This window comes from Sinocyclocheilus grahami, unplaced genomic scaffold (genome assembly GCF_001515645.1).
Source record: "Sinocyclocheilus grahami isolate Dianchi unplaced genomic scaffold, SAMN03320097.WGS_v1.1 scaffold10.1, whole genome shotgun sequence".
NCBI classification, from domain to species: domain Eukaryota; kingdom Metazoa; phylum Chordata; class Actinopteri; order Cypriniformes; family Cyprinidae; genus Sinocyclocheilus; species Sinocyclocheilus grahami.
Genome location: NW_015505189.1, coordinates 3452524 through 3474018, shown reverse-complemented (window position 1 = coordinate 3474018; position 21495 = coordinate 3452524). Strand labels below are relative to the sequence as shown.

The 21495-nt window shown below is 35.8% G+C and overlaps 1 protein-coding gene across 1 annotated transcript in view; it reads left to right on the top strand.

The window, feature by feature from the left end:
- Window positions 1-20476, top strand: part of LOC107594405 (phosphatase and actin regulator 3-like) — a 25493-nt gene extending 5017 nt beyond the window's left edge. The window contains exons 2-9 of the mRNA XM_016284429.1: window positions 10851-11012; window positions 13486-13641; window positions 16289-16501; window positions 16586-16805; window positions 16928-17070; window positions 17337-17490; window positions 19275-19449; window positions 20126-20476. Coding sequence (XP_016139915.1) covers window positions 10851-11012; window positions 13486-13641; window positions 16289-16501; window positions 16586-16805; window positions 16928-17070; window positions 17337-17490; window positions 19275-19449; window positions 20126-20311 — 1409 coding nt within the window. The 3' untranslated portion in view covers window positions 20312-20476. The remainder of the gene's footprint in view (window positions 1-10850; window positions 11013-13485; window positions 13642-16288; window positions 16502-16585; window positions 16806-16927; window positions 17071-17336; window positions 17491-19274; window positions 19450-20125) is intronic.
- The last annotated feature ends 1019 nt before the right edge of the window (window positions 20477-21495 follow it).

The window sequence follows — 21495 nt, the reverse complement described above, 5'->3', positions numbered from 1 at the left end:
TGTTACCATGATGGTGTTTAGTATTTGTGTGAATGACACAGCGCACCTTCTCTATATAATAGTATTTCCCTCCTCAGCTTATAGAAAAGCTGCTTAATAATATTTCACAATATTACTGATTTTACTATATTTCTGTATCAGTGAATACATGTAATCTTTTTTTTTAAATATTAAAGAATCTTACTGAACGTAAATTTTTGAATGAAAAGAGATTCTTCTTTCCCATGGGAGGCCATTAGAGTCAATATTTGGGTTCAAATTGTAATCACTGTTCTTCACAGTCAACAGATTTGAGTGTCTTGGCTCTCATTTGCTGAGCGATTGACAGAGGAAATCTAGTTAATATGGAATGTCCACTGGATGCAACAAATGCCTTGTTTATAATGGGTTTTAATGTTTTTGTCTCATCGCTCCGGCCGGACACGGCATCCACAGTACGTGAGGGGTGTAACATTTCCGTCACACGCTTGAGGTATTCGGCCAATCACAACGCACTGGATAGCTGGCCAATCACAGCACACCTCGCTTTTCAGACTGATGAGCTTTGTTTTTTTAAACAATAATGTACAGTATGTGGAAAATAATGTGTTTTTTTATTTTTAAACCGCATAAACACATTTCATTACACCAAATACACAAAATAATGTTCTTTTTAGCAGCATCATATGACCCCTTTAATAGCTCAGTAGACTTAGCAGTTATATACCATTTTAGTATCAATTTTGCCTCAAATGTTTCTACTAAAACAATAGAAACAACAACATCAACATAAAAAATAAAATAAAAATATTCTCATATAATAATCAATCTCATATAGTATCAATATAATTCTCAGAAGAATTTTTCATTAATAATTTTTGGGAGCAAGGATGCATTAAATTGATCAACAGTCACAGTAAATCCATTAATAATGTTACAAAAATATCCTATTTCAAAACAGTGCTGTTCTTTTGAACTTTATTCATTATAGAATCCTGAAAAAAATTGTTGATGAATATGAATATGAAAAAATTCCCACAAAAATATGAAGCTGCACAACTGTAGAATTTCTGAAGGATTATGTGACACTGAAGACTGAAGAGTAATGATGCTGAAAAATCAGCTTTCATCACTGGAATAAATTACATTTTATAATATATATATATATACTGTATATTATCATAGAAAACAGTTATTTTAAATTGTAATAATATTTCACAATATTACTGATTTTACTATATTTCTGTATCAGTGAATACATGTAATCTTTTTTTTTAAATATTAAAGAATCTTACTGAACGTAAATTTTTGAATGAAAAGAGATTCTTCTTTCCCATGGGAGGCCATTAGAGTCAATATTTGGGTTCAAATTGTAATCACTGTTCTTCACAGTCAACAGATTTGAGTGTCTTGGCTCTCATTTGCTGAGTGATTGACAGAGGAAATCTAGTTAATATGGAATGCAATGCTGTTGGAAAGAGCAGGCCTCACTCTCGGCATACCTGAACCATCTAAAATATTTCATAAGCTCATTTCTCATTCATAAGCTTGAGCGGAGCTGCCTTGGATGGATGGCGTAGCTCAGCTGAACCTGAGTTGATTGTGCTGTTCGTGATTCAATGAATTTTAGAGCTGCCCGATGAGACAAAGTTACCTAAGTGTCTGTTTGTGTTGAACGGTAAGTGAAACCATGACTGTAATGCAGTTTAAAGGCATTTGGATGGAGTCAAGGGAAGGATTGAGTAAGAGAGAGACTGAGTGGGTGTGAGCAAAGGGGAAACGGGGGAGGGGAGGGGAGGTGGGAAAAAACAATGAAGAGACGCAGAAGGATGACAATTACTTCAAGTGACTCACCAGAGAGTCAACGAAGACCTTTAAAGAGCAAATATATACATTTGGCAATACTCACAGCGAACATTAGGGCATATTTCTATTCTGAACCATCACACGCCCACGTCAGAGTCAGAAGTGCTTTTCAAAACGCGTTTGTGATGCGGTTGTCAGCGTGTCATTCTGTGATTAGCTTGACGTATGCAATCATTTTCAGCATATATGACTGTCTTACACCTTTTACATCAGTGCTTCTCAACCTGTTTTGTGCCAGTGTCCCCCTACCCATTATTCAGGTCCCTTACCACCCCTATCAAATAAAATGTAGTCTTAATCATTGTCACTGAATATTAAAGCTGATTATTATCTTTTCAAGTCATCACCTTTATTTATATAGCGATTTATACAATACAGATTGTATAAATTCAATACAAAGAAGCTTTACAGTGTTAAAGAGGAAAATAATGTCTCCATAATGCAAACAGTTTGTGTTTATAATGAGGACTATTATTATATTTAGTACCATTCAAATGTATGGGGTCATTCCGATTTTAATTCAAGGATCCATTAAATTGATCCTTTCAATATCCAATCAATATCCTTTCAATATAATTATTGATTTTATCTTAAAATGTCAGCATAAAACACCACTACACCGGACACGAACGGCGCGTAAAAGCCCATAGAACCCATTATAATCAGTGATTCTGTCACTGAATGCGCGCTAAGTTGCCCACAGTAAACTCATGCCGCGTTATATTTCCGATGCTTGCGGTAACATGCTAACTGGACAAATAGATATAGAATGCTCGCTTTGATGTATCCAGTGTAGACACGGCGTTAGGACGTTGCAGACCATTTTCTTTGGCAAGTTTCAGCTCATACATTTTTGGTGTAAACTCGCCTAAGGCTCCCCAAGAGCACCTCAGCGCCCCCCTTTCAAAAATATTGCTTCCAGCGCCCCCCGATGCTCTCAGAAAGCCCCCTGGGGGGTGTTACCTCCCCAGTTGAGAAACACCATTTTACATTGAAAGCTGCACATGCAGCAGGACTGGATGTGCATTGTGGGTAATGTGGGCCAACGGGAGGCTCGTTCTGAATGGCAGGATAAGCAGCGAGGGCTTCAGCACCGTAGAGAGCGACCCAGGCCAGATGACTGCCACAAATACTGTGCTCACAGAGACTCAGCAGCTGTGGCAGATAATACACTCTCAACAATGACCATCTAGCACAGAGAGCCTTTGCTTCTCGCTTGTGGCTTCTGTGCCCTTAATGTCTTTAGTTGCCATTCTGTTCTGTGTTTGAATCCATTCTGTTCTAATATTAAGATTAAGTGAGTCGCCATGCAAGAGTTTTAGTTGTAATACAGGCAAAACATGAATCAAGTAAATCTGACTTTTTTGTATTTGCAGTGCAGTGTCTTCATTCACTATGTTTATTAATAGAATTATTTTTGGTATGAGACACAAGCCACCTGATTGTAGTTACTAATGAGCAACATTAAAATAAAATAAAAAGATTTAAAGGGATAGTTCAAGCAAAAATGTAAATTCTGTCATTATTTACGCACTCTCATGTTGTTCCAAACCAGTTTCTTTCTTCTTTTGAAGAATGTTGCTGGTAGCCATTGGCTTCCATAATATTTTATTCCATACTGGGAAAGTCAAAGGCTACCAGCAACTGTTTGGTTACCAACATTTTTCAAATTGTCTTCTTTTGTGTTCAACAGAAGAAAGAAACTCATACAACACGAGGGTGAGTAAATAGTGACAGAATTTTTGGCTGGACGATCTCTTAAATATGCCTTAAAATAGCTTGAATATAAATTTACACCAATACCTCATTTAATGTGTACATGGTCCCAGGAATATGCAAATTAGTCCCCGCCTCCACTCAATCACACCAGCTTGGACCTGCTCCACTTGGTTAAATGAATTTTTATATCTTTGATGCAGTTTTAAGGAGAATGCTCAGCTTATATAAACTATGTAGAGCCACTTGGTAAATAGTAATTTCACACAGTATATTATCCAGATGTATACCTGATCGTAGCTGAATATTATCTGAAAAGACTGCATTTTACAGATTAAAGATTTTCTTGATAAGCTGGTCATGAGGGTGAGCACCGAAGGTCATTATATGAATATAAATGGATTATGAATATAAATGGAAAATCTCAAAACATTAACCTGTCTGATGTGTCAGGGTTTGCTGCCTAAAGGTGCATGAAGCTTATGGAGTTTCCAAGTAAGACTATCATCACAAATTCAGTGATATAAGCCATGGTGAGCTGGGTGACCTGAACTTGACCTGTGACATAAATCATGACCAAGAAATTTAAATCACTATTGACTTCTTTAGAAATTGTGGGGAAAAAAATAAAGAACTTTGAATGGGTGCATATTCATCATTCATATTCATTCTCTTGCTTTACTACAAGTACTAGATACAGACAGATATCCAGAGTTAAATGCTGGTCTGAGTAAGTAATGTAATGAAGAATGTAAGTCAGTTAAGGAAGTAAATTAAGCTGCATAAATGAATCTTGAGGAACAGTTATATTTCTTCTTCTGCTTAGTAGTAAGAATGAGACTCAGTGCAGTGGGTCAAGATCTGGCTGGTTAGGATAAGCCAGTTAAAGGCATCGTTCACCAACAAAGACGATTCTGTCATTATTTACGTGCTCTCGTGTGGTCACAAACCCATAGGACATTATTTCTTCTGTTGATACTTTTAAAAATGTCTCCAAAGGTGTCCAGTGTTGTTTTAGACCCCTCTGAATGGAGTTTCACTGACTGGACAAAAACAATTGAAATGTTCTGGAACGACGTGAGGGTGAGTAAATGATGACAGAACTTCCATTTTTGGGTGAACTATCCCTTTAACTTTGGAGGCTCTTAAAAGCGTGAAATGGACTTTATCCTTGTCTGCTGTCTGAAGATTTGACCATGAGGCCTTGAAATGTTCATATTTCTTAGGAGAGCTATTTGAGTAAATTTAACACCTTCAGCTCTATATTACAGAGAAAAAAAAGAAAAATGAAAGTCTACACAACTGATTCCTATTCAGAGGACAATGTCCATGGTCTCATACCCAGCATGCATTGTTTGGAATTTTCAGTTTTCTTTATCCGCTCAGCGTTTTTTTGCATCATCACAGCTTGGTCCTGTAAGTCAGTGTCAAGCCTTAGATGTGACAGAGAATAGAGCGGTCTGCTTGATGTCAGAAGCTACTGTTGCTTTTCCTAAGCATCACTGGCCAAAGCTCGGAGCTGTCTCGAGTCCCTTTAAGCCGCGTCAGAGACTTGTTATTTAGTCTGTTCCACTTTTAGCATCTTGAGGAGGCTACACCGCAGGCAGTTGTCTTCTGACAGATGGCTGCACAGTTGTTGAGCCAGTGGGTAAACTATGGGGTTTCTTTTGTTGGAGGACCGGAACTGCTCATTTCTCACACTAAACTACCTGCTTTTATGATTTCTGAAAACTGACTGCTTGTATTTTCATACTGATAAGACTTCTATGTACCTGGTTATGTGCCTGGTTTTCTATCATTTTATGAAAATGTACACAAACATCTTTATTTTTTATTTTTTAAATGTTGTATTCTTTGTGAGTATACATGAGTCTTAAATGCTTTTATTGATCTGTTTGGTTGATTAAAAACATATTCGTTTACTTTTCATACTCTGTGACTCTCTCTGACCAATTGACTGAACCAGTATAAATGATATTGTTTCTTTTGCAAAAGAAACATTTTTAAAAATTGACCAACCCCAATCTTTTCAACAGTAGTGTATACAGTATATAAATAGCATAAGCCAAAGAAAGTAGCCCTGAACACAGATCAAAGACAAAATTCCCTTAATTAAAGAACAAGAAAATTCAGATCTGATCTCATATCTTTGTATAGGGCCTCTTTATGCAACAGAATATTGTGTCTGTTTACACTGGCTGTAAAAAACAAACAAAACTGGTCTCAGATCAGCCCTAAACAGCACAACTAGCCCCTAATATGGAGCCCCCCTGGCCCAACCAATTACAATGAGGCCCACGTTCATGTGTCTGCTATGATTGCATCTTTAGTCACTGATGAATTGAATAATATTCTCAATCTCTCACTTTCATCTCTGGGGTGACATTACAATAACTGCTCTCAGTATCTATCTACTGCAGACAAATGGGTTTTGCCCGCTGCCTGTTTATATGGTCAGCATCTCCAAAACAAGCCTCAGAGGACAGACCATAAGCAACTCCATTACATTTACATACATTTACTTAAAGCCTCTCCCAATGCCGAAGAGCTTTATTAAATAAGGCATCAATCACATCTGAGTGTAGAGGTTCAAACTGAATTTCAACTTGAAATTGTTTGTTTGATATAAAAGGTTTATATTCTCCAAAGTATTTTGCCTGAGCTGGAAATGTATGAGTTGAGATGTATGTATTAAAAACATACATATATGAAGTATTATGGACCATTTAAGGATGTTCTTGGGAATGACATAGACACATGTTTTCTTTGATGCTTAATTCCTCTCATATATTTAATCCAGAATGGCATTGATACAGTATTCTGCTCAAAATCTTCTAAAGGGTAATTAAATGTAACAAATCATGTAAAAAACATATCATCTTTTATTGGAAAATTAAACAGCATTTTATCAAACCTTCATAACTGCCTAATCATTTAAACAACTGAGAAGATAGTGATCAAACGTTTATAAATAAGTATATAAGTTTTATAAAATTACCTTTCAATTTCAGCGAGTGAAGAACAAATTTACACTCATGTATTACGTACGTTACGGTCTCTGACAGACTGCACGATGAAGCTGCTCAGGCTGCCAGTTTCTCTTTCTTCGTGACAGTCAAAGTCAAAACATCCGCTAGTGTGGATTTTCCAAGTAATGCTTGTACTATTTCCGTGCATTGTGCACATTATTTTTTGACAGACATTGATGCTGTGATATTCAAATATTAACGCAACAGAATATTGTGTCTGTTTACACTGGCTGTAAAAAACAAACAAAACTGGTCTCAGATCAGCCCTAAACAGCACAACTAGCCCCTAATATGGAGCCCCCCTGGCCCAACCACTTACAATGAGGCCCACGTTCATGTGTCTGCTATGATTGCATCTTTAGTCACTGATGAATTGAATAATATTCTCAATCTCTCACTTTCATCTCTGGGGTGACATTACAATAACTGCTCTCAGTATCTATCTACTGCAGACAAATGGGTTTTGCACGCTTCCTGTTTATATGGTCAGCATCTCCAAAACAAGCCTCAGAGGACAGACCATAAGCAACTCCATTACATTTACATACATTTACTTAAAGCCTCTCCCAATGCCGAAGAGCTTTATTAAATAAGGCATCCATCACATCTGAGTGTAGAGGTTCAAACTGAATTTCAACTTGAAATTGTTTGTTTGATATAAAAGGTTTATATTCTCCAGAGTATTTTGCCTGAGCTGGAAATGTATGAGTTGAGATGTATGTATTAAAAACATACATATATGAAGTATTATGGACCATTTAAGGATGTTCTTGGGAATGACATAGACACATGTTTTCTTTGATGCTTAATTCCTCTCATATATTTAATCCAGAATGGCATTGATACAGTATTCTGCTCAAAATCTTCTAAAGGGTAATTAAATGTAACAAATCATGTAAAAAACATATAATCTTTTATTGGAAAATTAAACAGCATTTTATCAAACCTTCATAACTGCCTAATCATTTAAACAACTGAGAAGATAGTGATCAAACGTTTATAAATAAGTATATAAGTTTTATAAAATGACCTTTCAATTTCAGCGAGTGAAGAACAAATTTACACTCATGTATTACGTACGTTACGGTCTCTGACAGACTGCACGATGAAGCTGCTCAGGCTGCCAGTTTCTCTTTCTTCATGACAGTCAAAGTCAAAACATCCGCTAGTGTGGATTTTCCAAGTAATGCTTGTACTATTTCCGTGTATTGTGCACGTTATTTTTTGACAGACATTGATGCTGTGATATTCAAATATTAACATTTTCCACCCATGAACGAAAAACGTAAATTTAAGCTGAATTCTCGTTTTTCGTTTTTTGGAAAAAAAATGAAAAAATGAAAAAGGAATTTTCTAATTTTTCTACTTTCAATATTAAATCAAAAAACGAATGATCGAATGATACACGGATTGATCTCCCTTTTATTTATTTGATTTTATTATCATATTTTATGTATCGGGATTGGTTCTACAATAGTAGTGCCTGGAACTAAGACTACTATTGTCGCAATAAAAATATAAACCAGTGTTATTTTAGTATCGCCGATGTACTATTATAGTTTTTGTCAATATTTTTGGTATTATATTTTATTTTTGTATTTTCACTTTCATTTTAGTTAAAGTTTTAGTATTTTTGTTGTGTGTTTTTGCCATTTTTAATAGTTTTTTTCTAAATATGTCTATATAGTTTTTATTCATTTTTATTTATTAGTTTATTTAGTTTTAGTTATTTTAGTACTTGAAGTTAAACTAAACAAAAATGAGAAATGTTGCCTTGGCCTTAGCTGAAATAAAATAAGTTTTATTTTTTATTTCAGTAAATAATATTTTATTTTATTTCAGTAAATATTTATTTTGATTCAGGTAACAAAATTTTTTTTTTTATGGTTTTAGTTTTAGTTTTTACTTTACGATAATAACCCTGGCATACAGTACTGCTTCAGGTTTGCTATTACAATAAAAGTGGGTGTGTTCTGCACTGTAATTTTGTCCTCTTTTGTATTATAATGATTATAGAATTAATACACTTTGTATTGTAAAACATATATCCATTCGCTCATTCAGAGTCTTATAGCAATGGTTTTGGCAGGTGTTTTTGAGATATTGGGCATCTGTGGCGTACAGCCAGCATGCAGGCATTTGTGGTGCTTTGCTCTCCTGTTGCTTACTTCATGAATAACTGCACAGATATTCATTCAAATATTGTCAGATGTACTGGTTAATAATTACTACTCCTTTTAAAACTTCTCCTGCTTTCATAACCGTACTTCTTAATAGCATTGTGTAACAGATCAACATCCGTTGTTACTGCACCCACCGATATGTTAATATTAGCTAATATTCCATAAATTAGCATTTTTATTCTGTTTTCCATTCCAACAGATTGTCCAGCGTGATGCCAGCCCCTTCTAAGGCTAGTGTTGGGCCCTGATTGGCTGTTGGAGGTCTTCTGCCAGCGCTTCCGTATAGCAACAGACCCCCGTTCCCCCCTCCCCTGCCCATTTCCCCATCTTCCCTTTCGTAAGACAGTGGCAGCCCCTCGTACAGCGCTCGGATTCTGCCTCCGACGGGGCTTTGCTCTGCTGCTGCTGCATCTGGGGGAGCAGTAACCATAGTAACAGCTAGGCTTTGCTGACCCTGGCTTTGATGACTCGCCGCGCCACACAGTTTTCAGGCTTGACCTGGATTCCTTATACTGCTGGTTACTTGGGCAGAGACGCTCAGTCGATTGACCCGCTTCTTTTCTTATGTGGTCAATGATCAGAGGACCTCCGCGCATGTGGCGCGGTGCGGCGCCTCTGGGTTTGTGATGGCACTCGCTCGCTGCCCACACTACACTATTTCAGTAACAGAGTGTTTCGCAGAGCATTGACTCATTTGCTCTATGAATGGAGCTTTTCCTGCGTGTGAATATTTAAAAGGATTAGACCTAGCCTGCTGGAGGATATGAAGCTGCTGTTTGGTGTTATAGAGGCTCTTATGTTAAAATATGCAATTGTTCTTTGGCGATAAACCACTGCCGACTTATTCACAGCCGCATGGGGGGGTGTGTGTGTGTGTGTGTTCATGTAGGCAGATGTATTTGTGCTTAAGCTCAAAACTGAAAGACTATAATAGGAAATTTGTATAGACAAATAATAGAAAAGTTCGAAGAGATACATGCTATGTAATTGCCTTCGTTTAAGCAGGAAATGACATAATTTCCGGTCTGTTTTCCCTGACGAGAAAGACTGCAAATTTAAAATCAGTACACACGCACATAAATAGCCTCATAGCTAAAGGATATAACTAAAAGCAACAAAACAAAACAGAAAAACTACTATCATTTGTGGATCCCATCCATATTCAGATATGAATTTTATGAATATATGTAATTTATAGTATCATGACAATTGTATGTCACTATTTAAAATTATGTTAATAATGATGTAAAGCTTTATAATTATATATATAATAGATTTTCCTAATGTTGTTATAAAATATGACCAACCTGCACAAAAATATCTGCCCATAATGTACCCTGAATAAAAGAAATTGTAAAAAAAATTAAATAAAAACATTTTTGGAAAACAATAAAATCCCTGTGATGGACTGACCATTCGTCCAGGCAGTTTTGTAGATAGATAGACAGACAGATAGATTAGATTTGATTAGAACTAACTAATTCTTAATAATTATTAAAGTATTTAAAGTGCTTCTAAAAATAAGTCTGAAAATCAGCAACCCTGAGTCAATCCTGTGACGACAAACAGCAGTAAGTGTAAAAATAAAATAAATTGTATTGAAGTATTTAAAATGCTTCTAAAATAAATAGGAAATTCAGAAATCCAGAGTTGATCCTGTGACAACACACAACAGTAGTGTCTGCATTTAATGAACAGCCCATAATGTACCTTGAAAATAAAATAAAATAAAATAAAATTATTCTAATGTATTAATATGTATTTAAAGTGCTTCTAAACATTCTAAAAAATTAAACATTCAAATTTGATTCAGTGGGGTCTTTAAAGTTCATCTAACTCTCTCCATAGGTTGATTAGTGTGTCACAGTCTGTTTTTAATCTGCTCTGTAGTTTTAAATGAGCAGAATGGGCTTAGACAAATAAATCCACTGAAACATGGCTCCAATCAGATTAGGTGCTTTTCTAAATGAAGCAGCCAGTTTCAGTCTCATGGGTCTTTCAAAATCAGTATCATCTGTCATACCGTTGGATGTCACTGCTAGATGCTGATGGTTCCAGTCTGTCTTGTGTGTTACAGATGTGATGGAGCAGCAGAAGGTGCTGTGCTCCAGCTGTTTGGTGAGTGGAGTCCACACCCCTCCCATCCGGCGCCACAGCAAGCTGGCCACACTGGGGCGTATTTTCAGGCCGTGGAAATGGAGGAAAAAGAAAAACGAGAAGCTGAAGCAGAGCTCTACAGGTAAGACAAGCTGGGCTTTGTTTCACTTTTATTTTAATTTAGCTTATTACTGAAAACATGGCTATGTTGATAATACAAATGAACTTGCAAATATGTGTTTGATGAAATATTTTGAGTGTCGAGTAATGTAAAAGTACCTTTTATAAAAAAAAGGTGATAAAAATATTGTTTTATTTCCAATTCATAACAAAGACAATTAACAGAGATTTATGAATAGGGAAATATTGCAAGACATTATTCAATGATGTGGGGTAACACAAAATAGTGTAATATAAGCGGAAAACAAAACTAACAAAATTAGGAGGCTGTGGACCATAAATATATGGATGGCTATGAGTGATAGGTAGGTCATTAATAGCTCATTTTAATTTAATTTCACTGTTGAATGTAATCTTTAGCTAATATCAAAATGTATATCCATTTTTTCATATTGCACATTATAATGTCGTGATGCCTAAATTCACTTGTGGTGTTTAAAATTACTTATTTTAGTTTCTAGTATTTTAATTTTAATTTATTTAGACAATAAAGTATTACATTTTAATATCGACCATTTATTGGTTATTGACCATAACAAGAAAATAATTATCAGCTTATCAGTATTGGCCAGAATTTTAATATCAGTGCACCCGTAACTAGCACTTTACTAATATCTATAGAGACATTAATTTAGTTTGGGCTAAAAGAAAGAGATCCTAAAACAGAACCCTGGGGAACACAGCAGATAACAGGAGTGATGGAGGATGGAGAAACTGCTGTTTGTCATTGAAGGACAGAACCAGAGGAGAGTTTCCAGTGTCAGTGATGCCAATGCCAACATCTAAATGACAGAATCCAATAAAGACTTGAGGTCCAGAAGGAGTTGAATATTAAGCACCCCTGATTCAGCAAAAAGGAGGAGGTCAATTATGGCCCCACAGAGATCTGTCCCTGCTACTGTATGTAAAGGACAATATTCTGCCTAGTAAGGCTTGTATAGAATATAAGAAACTTGGTGCAGCACTAGTTGAGAGGCAACAGCTCTGTTCAGCAATGGTTTGTGATAGGTCTGTAATTATTTAACACAGAAGGACCTAGACAAAGTTTCCTGAGAATTAGGGTGTCCGCATCAGTTTTTAGTTCTAATGGAACAGTGCCAGAGGTAAGAGATCTGTTAATCAAGCATGAAATGAGTGTACTGATAGCAGACAGCTTTAGAAACAGTTTAGTTACATAATGAGACAATATCATCATCCAGTCAAAGTTAGAGGAGGAAGTGATACACAAATGATAGTAGATGCTTGCAGAGGATGAGGGAGGATGTCTGATGGTTTTGAGATTGGGAAAGAGCAGGCAAAGTCAATCCTATGAAAACAAACAGCAGAGGAAACCAGTAACTTTTCACTTCTTAGTAATTCTTCTTTAAAAATGATAGTTCCCCCAAAAATGAAAATTCCATCACCATTTACTCACCATCATGTCATTCCAGACCTGTACTGTATGACTTTCTTTCTTTTGTGGAACATAAAACAAGATATTTGGAAAAATGTTTCAACTGTTTTTGTACATACAATAAAAGCTAGTGGGTACCAATGTTGTTCTAGACCCCACTGACCCTTATTGTATGAACATTTTTTGTTCACTTTTGTGCTCCGCAGAAGAAAGAAAGTCATACAGGTTTGGATGAGGATGAGTAAATACTCTTTAAGAGATTGAAGATCACTCATAGCCAAGATGTTTTTTGTTCACTTTTGTGCTCCGCAGAAGAAAGAAAGTCATACAGGTTTGGATGAGGATGAGTAAATACTCTTTAAGAGTAAGATGCGAGTCTCTAATGATATATATTTAGTGTTTATGGGGACCCAGGTTCAAATCCACCAATCCAGATAGCAAATGAAGTGATCAGCATGCATTTTTATTGTATAAGTATCTTTTACATTTTGTTCTATTGGGAAAACATGGCAGGTGTTCATGATCTGTTATTGGACTGACCATTTAATTTCAAGTAAAGTTGCAACTACACTCAAAAATATTTATGTATGACTAATAAAGATGCATCACTTCATTTTTTTTTTAGTTTGTTTACGTTTTAACTAATCCAAATGGATGTCAATTTTATATGCAATTCAAATACATAAATCTTCAATTTAGGTCTGTGTCTGTATGATGCTTCTGAACAGCACACGTGAACCCCTGGCATAACTGGAGAGATAATTTGGAGAAATCAAGAGCCAGACGTTTACAATCAGCAAAATGTATAGCTGTTCACTTTCTAGCACCACCATGAAGATCTCAAATAACATCTCAAAGTCAAAGTCACAAACACCTACAGTACCCACATCATGTCATCCAGAAGATGGCACAGATGGGGCTAGTGTGAAAGAAACTGGTCATGCGTATGTATATGTTGCGTAACATGTGTTGATGAATGTTTGTGAGTTGAGCAATCTAATGCAAACTTGAAAGTGTGAAAACACTGTTCCTCTGTGTGCAGATGTGGCCTTGGCTTGTGGACTTAACTCTCCAGACCTCAGCTCTCCCATCCAGGGCATCTCCGATGCTGAGATCCGGCTACCTGGCTCTCAAGGGCCCATTCTTAGCATCAGTAGGATGGAGTACCTCAGCTCAGAGCAAGACAATCTCCCTACTGGTGAGTGCTCTTTATCATTTTTATGTATAATTAATTATACATAATTATTTATATTTACTGTAAATAAAACATATATATATACTACCGCTCAAAATTTTGGGATCAGTAAGACTTGTAATGTTTTTTAAAGAAGTCTCTTATGCCCATCAAGGCTGCATTTATTTGATAAAAAAAAACTGAAATCTTGCAAAATGTTATTACAATATAAAATAATGGTTTCTATTTTAATACACTTTAAAATATAATTTATTTCTGTGATGCAAAGCTGAATTTCCATCAGCCATTAGTCCAGTGTTCAGTGTCACATGATCCTTCAGAAATCATTCTAATATGGTGATTTATTATCAGTGCTGGAAACTGTTGTGCTGCTTAATATTTTTTTGGAACATGTGATACTTTTTTCAGGATTCTTTGATGAATAAAAAGTTTTAAAAAAGCATTTATTTAAAATAGAAATCTTTTCTAACAATTTACACTACCGTTCAAAGTTTGGGGTCAGTACATTTTTAACCTTTTATTCAGCATGGATGTGTTAAATTGATAAGAAGTGATAGCAAAGATTTATATTGTTAGAAAAGATTTATATTTTGAATAAATTCTATTCTTTTAAACTTTTTATTCATCAAAGAATCCTGAAAAAGTATCGCAGTTTCCAAAAAAAAAAAATTGGCAGCACAACTGTTGCCAACATTGATAATTCTAATAATAAATCAGTATATTAGAATGATTTCTGAAGGATCATGTGACACTTTAGACTGAAGTAATGGCTGATGGAAATTCAGCTTTGCATCACAGAAATAAATTATATTTTAAAGTGTATTAAAATAGAAACCATTATTTTATATTGTAATAACATTTTGCAAGATTTCTGTTTTTTCTGTATTTTTGATCAAATAAATGCAGCCTTGATGGGCATAAGAGACTTCTTTAAAAAACATTACAAGTCTTACTGATCCCAAACTTTTGAGCGGTAGTGTGTGTGTGTGTGTGTATGTGTATATATATATATACACACACACACACTACTGGTCAAAAATTTGGAATAATAGAGAATTCAGCAAGGCTGTATTCATTTGATCAAAAATACAGTAAAAACAGTAATATTGTGAAATATTATTACAATTTAAAACAACTATTATCCATTTGAATATATTTTAAAAAGTAATTAATTTTTTTGATGGCAAAGATGACTTTTCAGCAGCCATGATGAAATTATTCTAATACGCTGATTTGCTGCTCAATAAACATTTCTTATCATTATCAATGTTAAAAAAAAAAATTCTGTTTAATGTTTTTGTGGAAACCATGATACTGTACCATCCAAAGCTTTGATGTATGTAAGTATTTAAATAAGTAAATAAAAAACAAAACAAAAAAAACATAACTATTCAAAACTTTTGAGTACTGCTATTTGCTCAGCCAATAGCAGGAGTTCTGGGCGGCCCTAACTGTTTGACCGACCAATAGAGTACATGGGGAGTGATCGGGAAACCTGTCTGGAAACGGTCATTATTTTTTGCAAATATAATCCTTGACAATTAAACAACATTACCAGGATGTGTTAAATTGTTAAGAAGTGATAGCAAAGATTTATATTGTTAGAAAAGATTTATATTTTGAATAAATTCTATTCTTTTAAACTTTTTATTCATCAAAGAATCCTGAAAAAGTATCGCAGTTTCCAAAAAAAAAAAATTGGCAGCACAACTGTTGCCAACATTGATAATTCTAATAATAAATCAGTATATTAGAATGATTTCTGAAGGATCATGTGACACTTTAGACTGAAGTAATGGCTGATGGAAATTCAGCTTTGCATCACAGAAATAAATTATATTTTAAAGTGTATTAAAATAGAAACCATTATTTTATATTGTAATAACATTTTGCAAGATTTCTGTTTTTTCTGTATTTTTGATCAAATAAATGCAGCCTTGATGGGCATAAGAGACTTCTTTAAAAAACATTACAAGTCTTACTGATCCCAAACTTTTGAGCGGTAGTGTGTGTGTGTGTGTGTATGTGTATATATATATACACACACACACACACTACTGGTCAAAAATTTGGAATAATAGAGAATTCAGCAAGGCTGTATTCATTTGATCAAAAATACAGTAAAAACAGTAATATTGTGAAATATTATTACAATTTAAAACAACTATTATCCATTTGAATATATTTTAAAAAGTAATAAAATTTTTTGATGGCAAAGATGACTTTTCAGCAGCCATGATGAAATTATTCTAATACGCTGATTTGCTGCTCAATAAACATTTCTTATCATTATCAATGTTAAAAAAAAAAATTCTGTTTAATGTTTTTGTGGAAACCATGATACTGTACCATCCAAAGCTTTGATGTATGTAAGTATTTAAATAAGTAAATAAAAAACAAAACAAAAAAAACATAACTATTCAAAACTTTTGAGTACTGCTATTTGCTCAGCCAATAGCAGGAGTTCTGGGCGGCCCTAACTGTTTGACCGACCAATAGAGTACATGGGGAGTGATCGGGAAACCTGTCTGGAAACGGTCATTATTTTTTGCAAATATAATCCTTGACAATTAAACAACATTACCAATTAACCACATGTTTGAATTCCGTTCCTAATAGTTTAAACTATGATTTCTTTGCTTCCTATCAGTGGTAGATTCTGTGCAGGACAATGAGACAACGGAAGAGCCAAATTCAAACGAGGAAGGGGAGGAAGACGAGGAGGCGGTTTCTTCCGTAAATGAGAATGAAGATGTTGAGGAAGATGAAGAAGACAGAGACGAAGATGAGGAAGATGAACTGCAGGAACAGTCTCCTCCAAGCGGTCATGGCAATCTCGTTTCTCAGCTAAGCATGGAAGAAGGTATGTTCATTTTCACATAATGAAACTCAGATAAAATTATAAGATAATATTTCAGTATACGAATGCATTTTTTTATTTCCACAGACCCAAGTAAAGTCGTCATCACATCAGTGCCTCAGTCAAACTCTTTTCTTCAAAAAGAACTGTATAGAGTCCCTGACGGCCCTAGTCCTGTAGTTTTAAGAGGGCCTTTTACTAATCCTGTGGGGTCGCCTCATATAGGCAGCATACATCCACTACTGCCCCCTAGCTGTATAATAGAAGAACTGCATCGAGCACTGGCAACAAAGCTCAGGCAGGACAGGTGAGGATGTTACCCTATTTTTATTATTGCTCGATTTCAGAAAGACATTTTATAAAAGGTTTTATAAGCATTTTCAATAGTTATTACTAATGTATCACATTAAAATGTGTCTCTTTCTTTAGCATTGAGCGAGAGCCAAGTGGAGATGGTGAAAGCAGAAAGGAAGCGGAGGAAAACAAGGAAAATGTTCGACAGGACCACTGCTTCACTGACGCTTCAGGAATTATCTACGATATTGACAGCTGGAACGAATCTGTCATTTCTGGTGGGTTTACCACATAACTTTTAATACTTGTAACTTTTTTACACCTAATATGTCATTAGATAGCTACTGCAATGATTTATTATAGCTAGACAATCAGGTAGAATTTGTATGTTTGCCATGATATTATCATTGTATCATTGTGTTTTTTCATATTGTATAATAAAAGTAGCAAAAGAGATCGATCATTGGTCATTTTTGTCTGGAAATCTGGATTACTTTGGGTTGTTCTGTCAGTAAGTTATGAATTATATGGCAAACGTGTGCAGGCACATTGCCAAGGAGGATGAAGAAGGAACTGCTGGCTGTGAAGCTTCGGAATCGTCCCAGCAAACAGGAGCTGGAGGATAAGAACATTTTTCCTGTGCGGAGCGACCAGGAGAGACAGGAGATCCGTCAACAGATTGAAATGAAGCTTGCCAAGTAAGTCATAAATATATGTTGACTATACGGTATATATATAAGTATATAAAATATTACACTGCCCTCTTCAGGACGTTTTTGGAAATACATGAAAATGTCATCTTCAGGGACTGCTTAATACTTTTTTTTTTTTGCCAAACAAACCTGTTATAACCAACATACACTGTCAACCTTAATTCTACTATTAATTTAGCTACTAATTTTGATCTGTTAATTACACTGGGAAGCTTTGTGCTCGAGTCGTATGCTCAATCTCCTTCGTTACGGACAGCAGATATGTTTACCTATATCACTTAAGGATTATATAGACAAGTGAACTTGTGAAACAGGTTATGAAAACAGATTTTGTGCAAACGTAGTGTTAGTATGTGTACAGTGGCTTGTAATCTGATGTAAAGTACATAGCAGAAACTGGGATTACAGTTGATTGAGGATTGGAGTTAATCTGAGGGAATAAATCCACTACAGCTTTCATTTGATTATATCACCTGCCTTCGACTTCAGAAGTTCAGTTCAGTACATGATGCACTGCTCACGTTTGGTGTAGTGATACAAGCGATTGAGAACCTTCCACAGACTGCAACAACAATGCTTTGCTTTGCTTTTGCGTTGCTGTTTTCTGGTTTGCTATTGTTTGTCTTGCTTTGAGTTTTGTTTTGTTTATTTTGCTTTGTGGTTTGGTTTGCTCAGCTGTATTGTTTTTGTGGTTTGCTTTATTTTTTCTGTGTTTTTTTGTTTAGCTGTGTTGTGCTTTTTTGTTTTGATTTGTTTTGTTGTATTTTGTTTTGCTTTTCTTTGTTTTGTGGTTTGTTTTGCTTTGCTGTGCTGTTTGGTTTTGCGTTGTTTGTTTTGTTTTGCTTTGCTGTGTTGTGTTGTTCGGTTTTGTTTTGTGTTATGCTTTGCTTGGTGTTTTGTGGTTTGTTTTGCTTTGTGTTTTGAACTTCTGCTAATATTGCTACTTGCAGTAAGACATTATAAAACATTGTCTAGAGCTGAATAAAGATGCATCAGTCAAGGACAAGCAGTGGTTTTCAGAGGGGTAAAGCAATTTTGTGGACTAATAATGTTCAGAATTAGTTGCATCAGATTGAGAGAACCTCCATTAAAGTATTCAGACCATAGAGTTTGATGAGAAGAAAAGAGACAATTTCACTGACATGCCAGAAATGACTGAGCTCTGTAAGCTACATTTAAAAAAATTTTGTTCAGTGTATTTACATACATAATTATTCAGGTGCATGTGTAATAACTTGCGAAACCTTGAGGCTACAGCAGCACTTCTTCTTCGTCGTCCTCTTGTCTGATGCACTCGACCAAGCGTTCTAACCTCGCCCCTCCCCTCCCCACCCCCCAACCAATCGAATTTCAGGAAGGCGGGAATTATTTTAATGATATTCTAATGGGCCGCTTTGTGATATCACAAAACCCGGAAAACAAATGCTGTAGTCCAAACGAGCCGCTCGTTGTAGTTCTTGAAAAGGGATTTTTTTTAAACGAAATATCTCCCTTTGGAGTGGACTTTGAGATTTGTAAGTTTGAAGATCTTTTTTATGCCCAAACATACACACTGACTAAAATTCAAAAAGTGAAAAAGCATAATAGGACCCCTTTAAGGCTCATCTTTAGGCAGACTGCACTTTCAACTCCTGAGTGTCTCTGTCACTAGTGGAACCAGTGAATTTCATTGGTCAATTGCGATTTCAGTCCCTGGAGAAAACATGGACTTTACTTGCAAACAATGCGTTACTTGCAACATGGACATGTATCTCATAACTGGTATGCAGCCCCATTAATAACATCATTTTTTTAATCTCACAGCTCAACCAGAGGCCAACAGTTGATGAACTAAGAGAAAGAAAGATTCTGATCCGCTTCAGTGACTATGTGGAGGTGGCCAAAGCCCAGGACTATGACAGGAGAGCTGACAAACCCTGGACAAGACTGTCTGCTGCTGACAAGGTATGAGACAAAGACATGGTTCTTACACATTTACCCTCTGCCAGTAGGGGGCGCTTTTGGAGCAGCAGAAATATATCGGTTTCCCCGGTAACAGCTGTACACAAAGCTGCGCCACACACGTAAATGCTGTCGATTAATAGAATACATTAAGGAATGTTTAAAAAAGATTGTGTGTGGGGAAATGGCACGAATGGCACATTCTTCACATTGTTTAGTTTAGTAGCATGAAAAACAAATTCATTCATTTGGCACATGCACTGAACAAAACTCCGGCATTTTCAGCTGCTAGTACTCGAGGATTTAGTCTTCGTTTTAACCATAATTTTTATTTGTCGTTTTCAAGCCAACGCTCACTGCCGCGGCTACCTCCGATCATCTGCCTGCCACTCCATCAGAGGGCGCACATCAAAAAAGACTGGTAGATACACTACAGCCACACGCGTAGACTCGAGTGCATTTTTATTTTAGTTTTATGCAAAATTCAAGCATTTTTAAGGATTTCAAGCATCCGTACGAACCCTGCAAAGAGCTGATGTCAGCAAATCTAGTTACTAAAAAGCAATCTAATTTGTGTCAGTAGTCTTCTTGCTCTGCCCATGTGACTCGGTTGACTCATTATGGAGTGCGCATGTTACTGGAGGATGCGCTTAAGTGGCTTTTATTTGCGATTCCACAGGCGGCCATCCGTAAAGAGCTGAACGAGTTCAAAAGCACTGAGATGGAGGTCCATGCTTCAAGCAAACACCTAACAAGGTCAGTATGCGTGTACAGCACTCACAGATCTGCCTGCACTATTTTTAGATCCACAAAATCCAAACAGCCTGGTCAAAAAAGACAGGGCCACAAATGCGTTTGCGTATAAAAAGCATGAATGTGTCACCTTGACATGAATTGTTTTGGATAAGAGGTTCCTCTCGACATAATCATAACATTAGTGGCCATTAGAGCTCTTATGCATGCTCTTACTAAAAATAACTGATTGATGCAACAGCCTTGTCCCTATTATATCGTTTGTGATTGCGAAAGGCACCTTTGTTGATTTCTCTCCTCTCCATCAGGTTTCACAGGCCTTGAGGGGGTTTTCTTCTGTGAAGAAAATGCTGAAAGCAGTGTTTGTGTTAAAATCCTGGAGGTGCCTCTTCCAGAGCCGTGGCTTCGTCCATGGGATTCCCTTATTCTTCCAGCGCCCTGGGCCGAGTGGTGTTTGGGTGCGGTTAGCGCCAGAGGCTGCGTCTCCACCGCAGGCGGCCACAGGAGAAACCTGAAGAGCATCTGCAGATATATTTATCCTGAGGCTGACAGAGTGTAGCGGCAGAGGACTTTTTGATGTTTTTAGAACTGGACTGCATTTCAGTGACTGCAAAGAAAAGACGAATCAGTTCTGGGTAAATGTTTGTGTACATGTAACCAGCTCCACTCTGAAAAAAAAAGTAAAAAAAAAAAAAAAAGAAGAAGAAAAAAAACACTTGAGGGTTAATAAGCCTGCTATAAATGAATTTCATATTTACTGTACAAAAGTCAGTTTGAACAGGGTTGTTCATGTCATCACTTGAAAAAAAAAAAAAAAACTTTGTAAGCACTACTTGTCTTCAAAATACAATTTTGGAAATACTTCTGTGTTGTTGTTTTTTTAAGTTTAATTATATACACACTACAGTTCAAAAGTTTAGGGTTTTTAATGTTTTCTCTCCAAGGCTGCATTTATCAAAAAATAAATCAGTAATATTGTGAAATAAAGCTGAATTTTCAGCATCCTTACTGATTTTATTTATTACTTTTTTTGTGAAAACTAATTTTTTTTTATTCTTTGATGAATCGTAAAAATTGCATTTATTTGTAATAAAACTCTTTACTATAAATTACATTATAAATGTCTTTACTGTTACTTTTGATCAATTCAGTGCATCCTTGCTGAATAAGATTAATTTCTAAAAAAAAAAAACTGACCCCAAACTTTTGAACAATAGATAACACTGCAGGAAATCTGTCTCACTGTCTCTACCATGAAACTATTTCCTCTTCCCTAAATCCCATCTATTTTGCCGG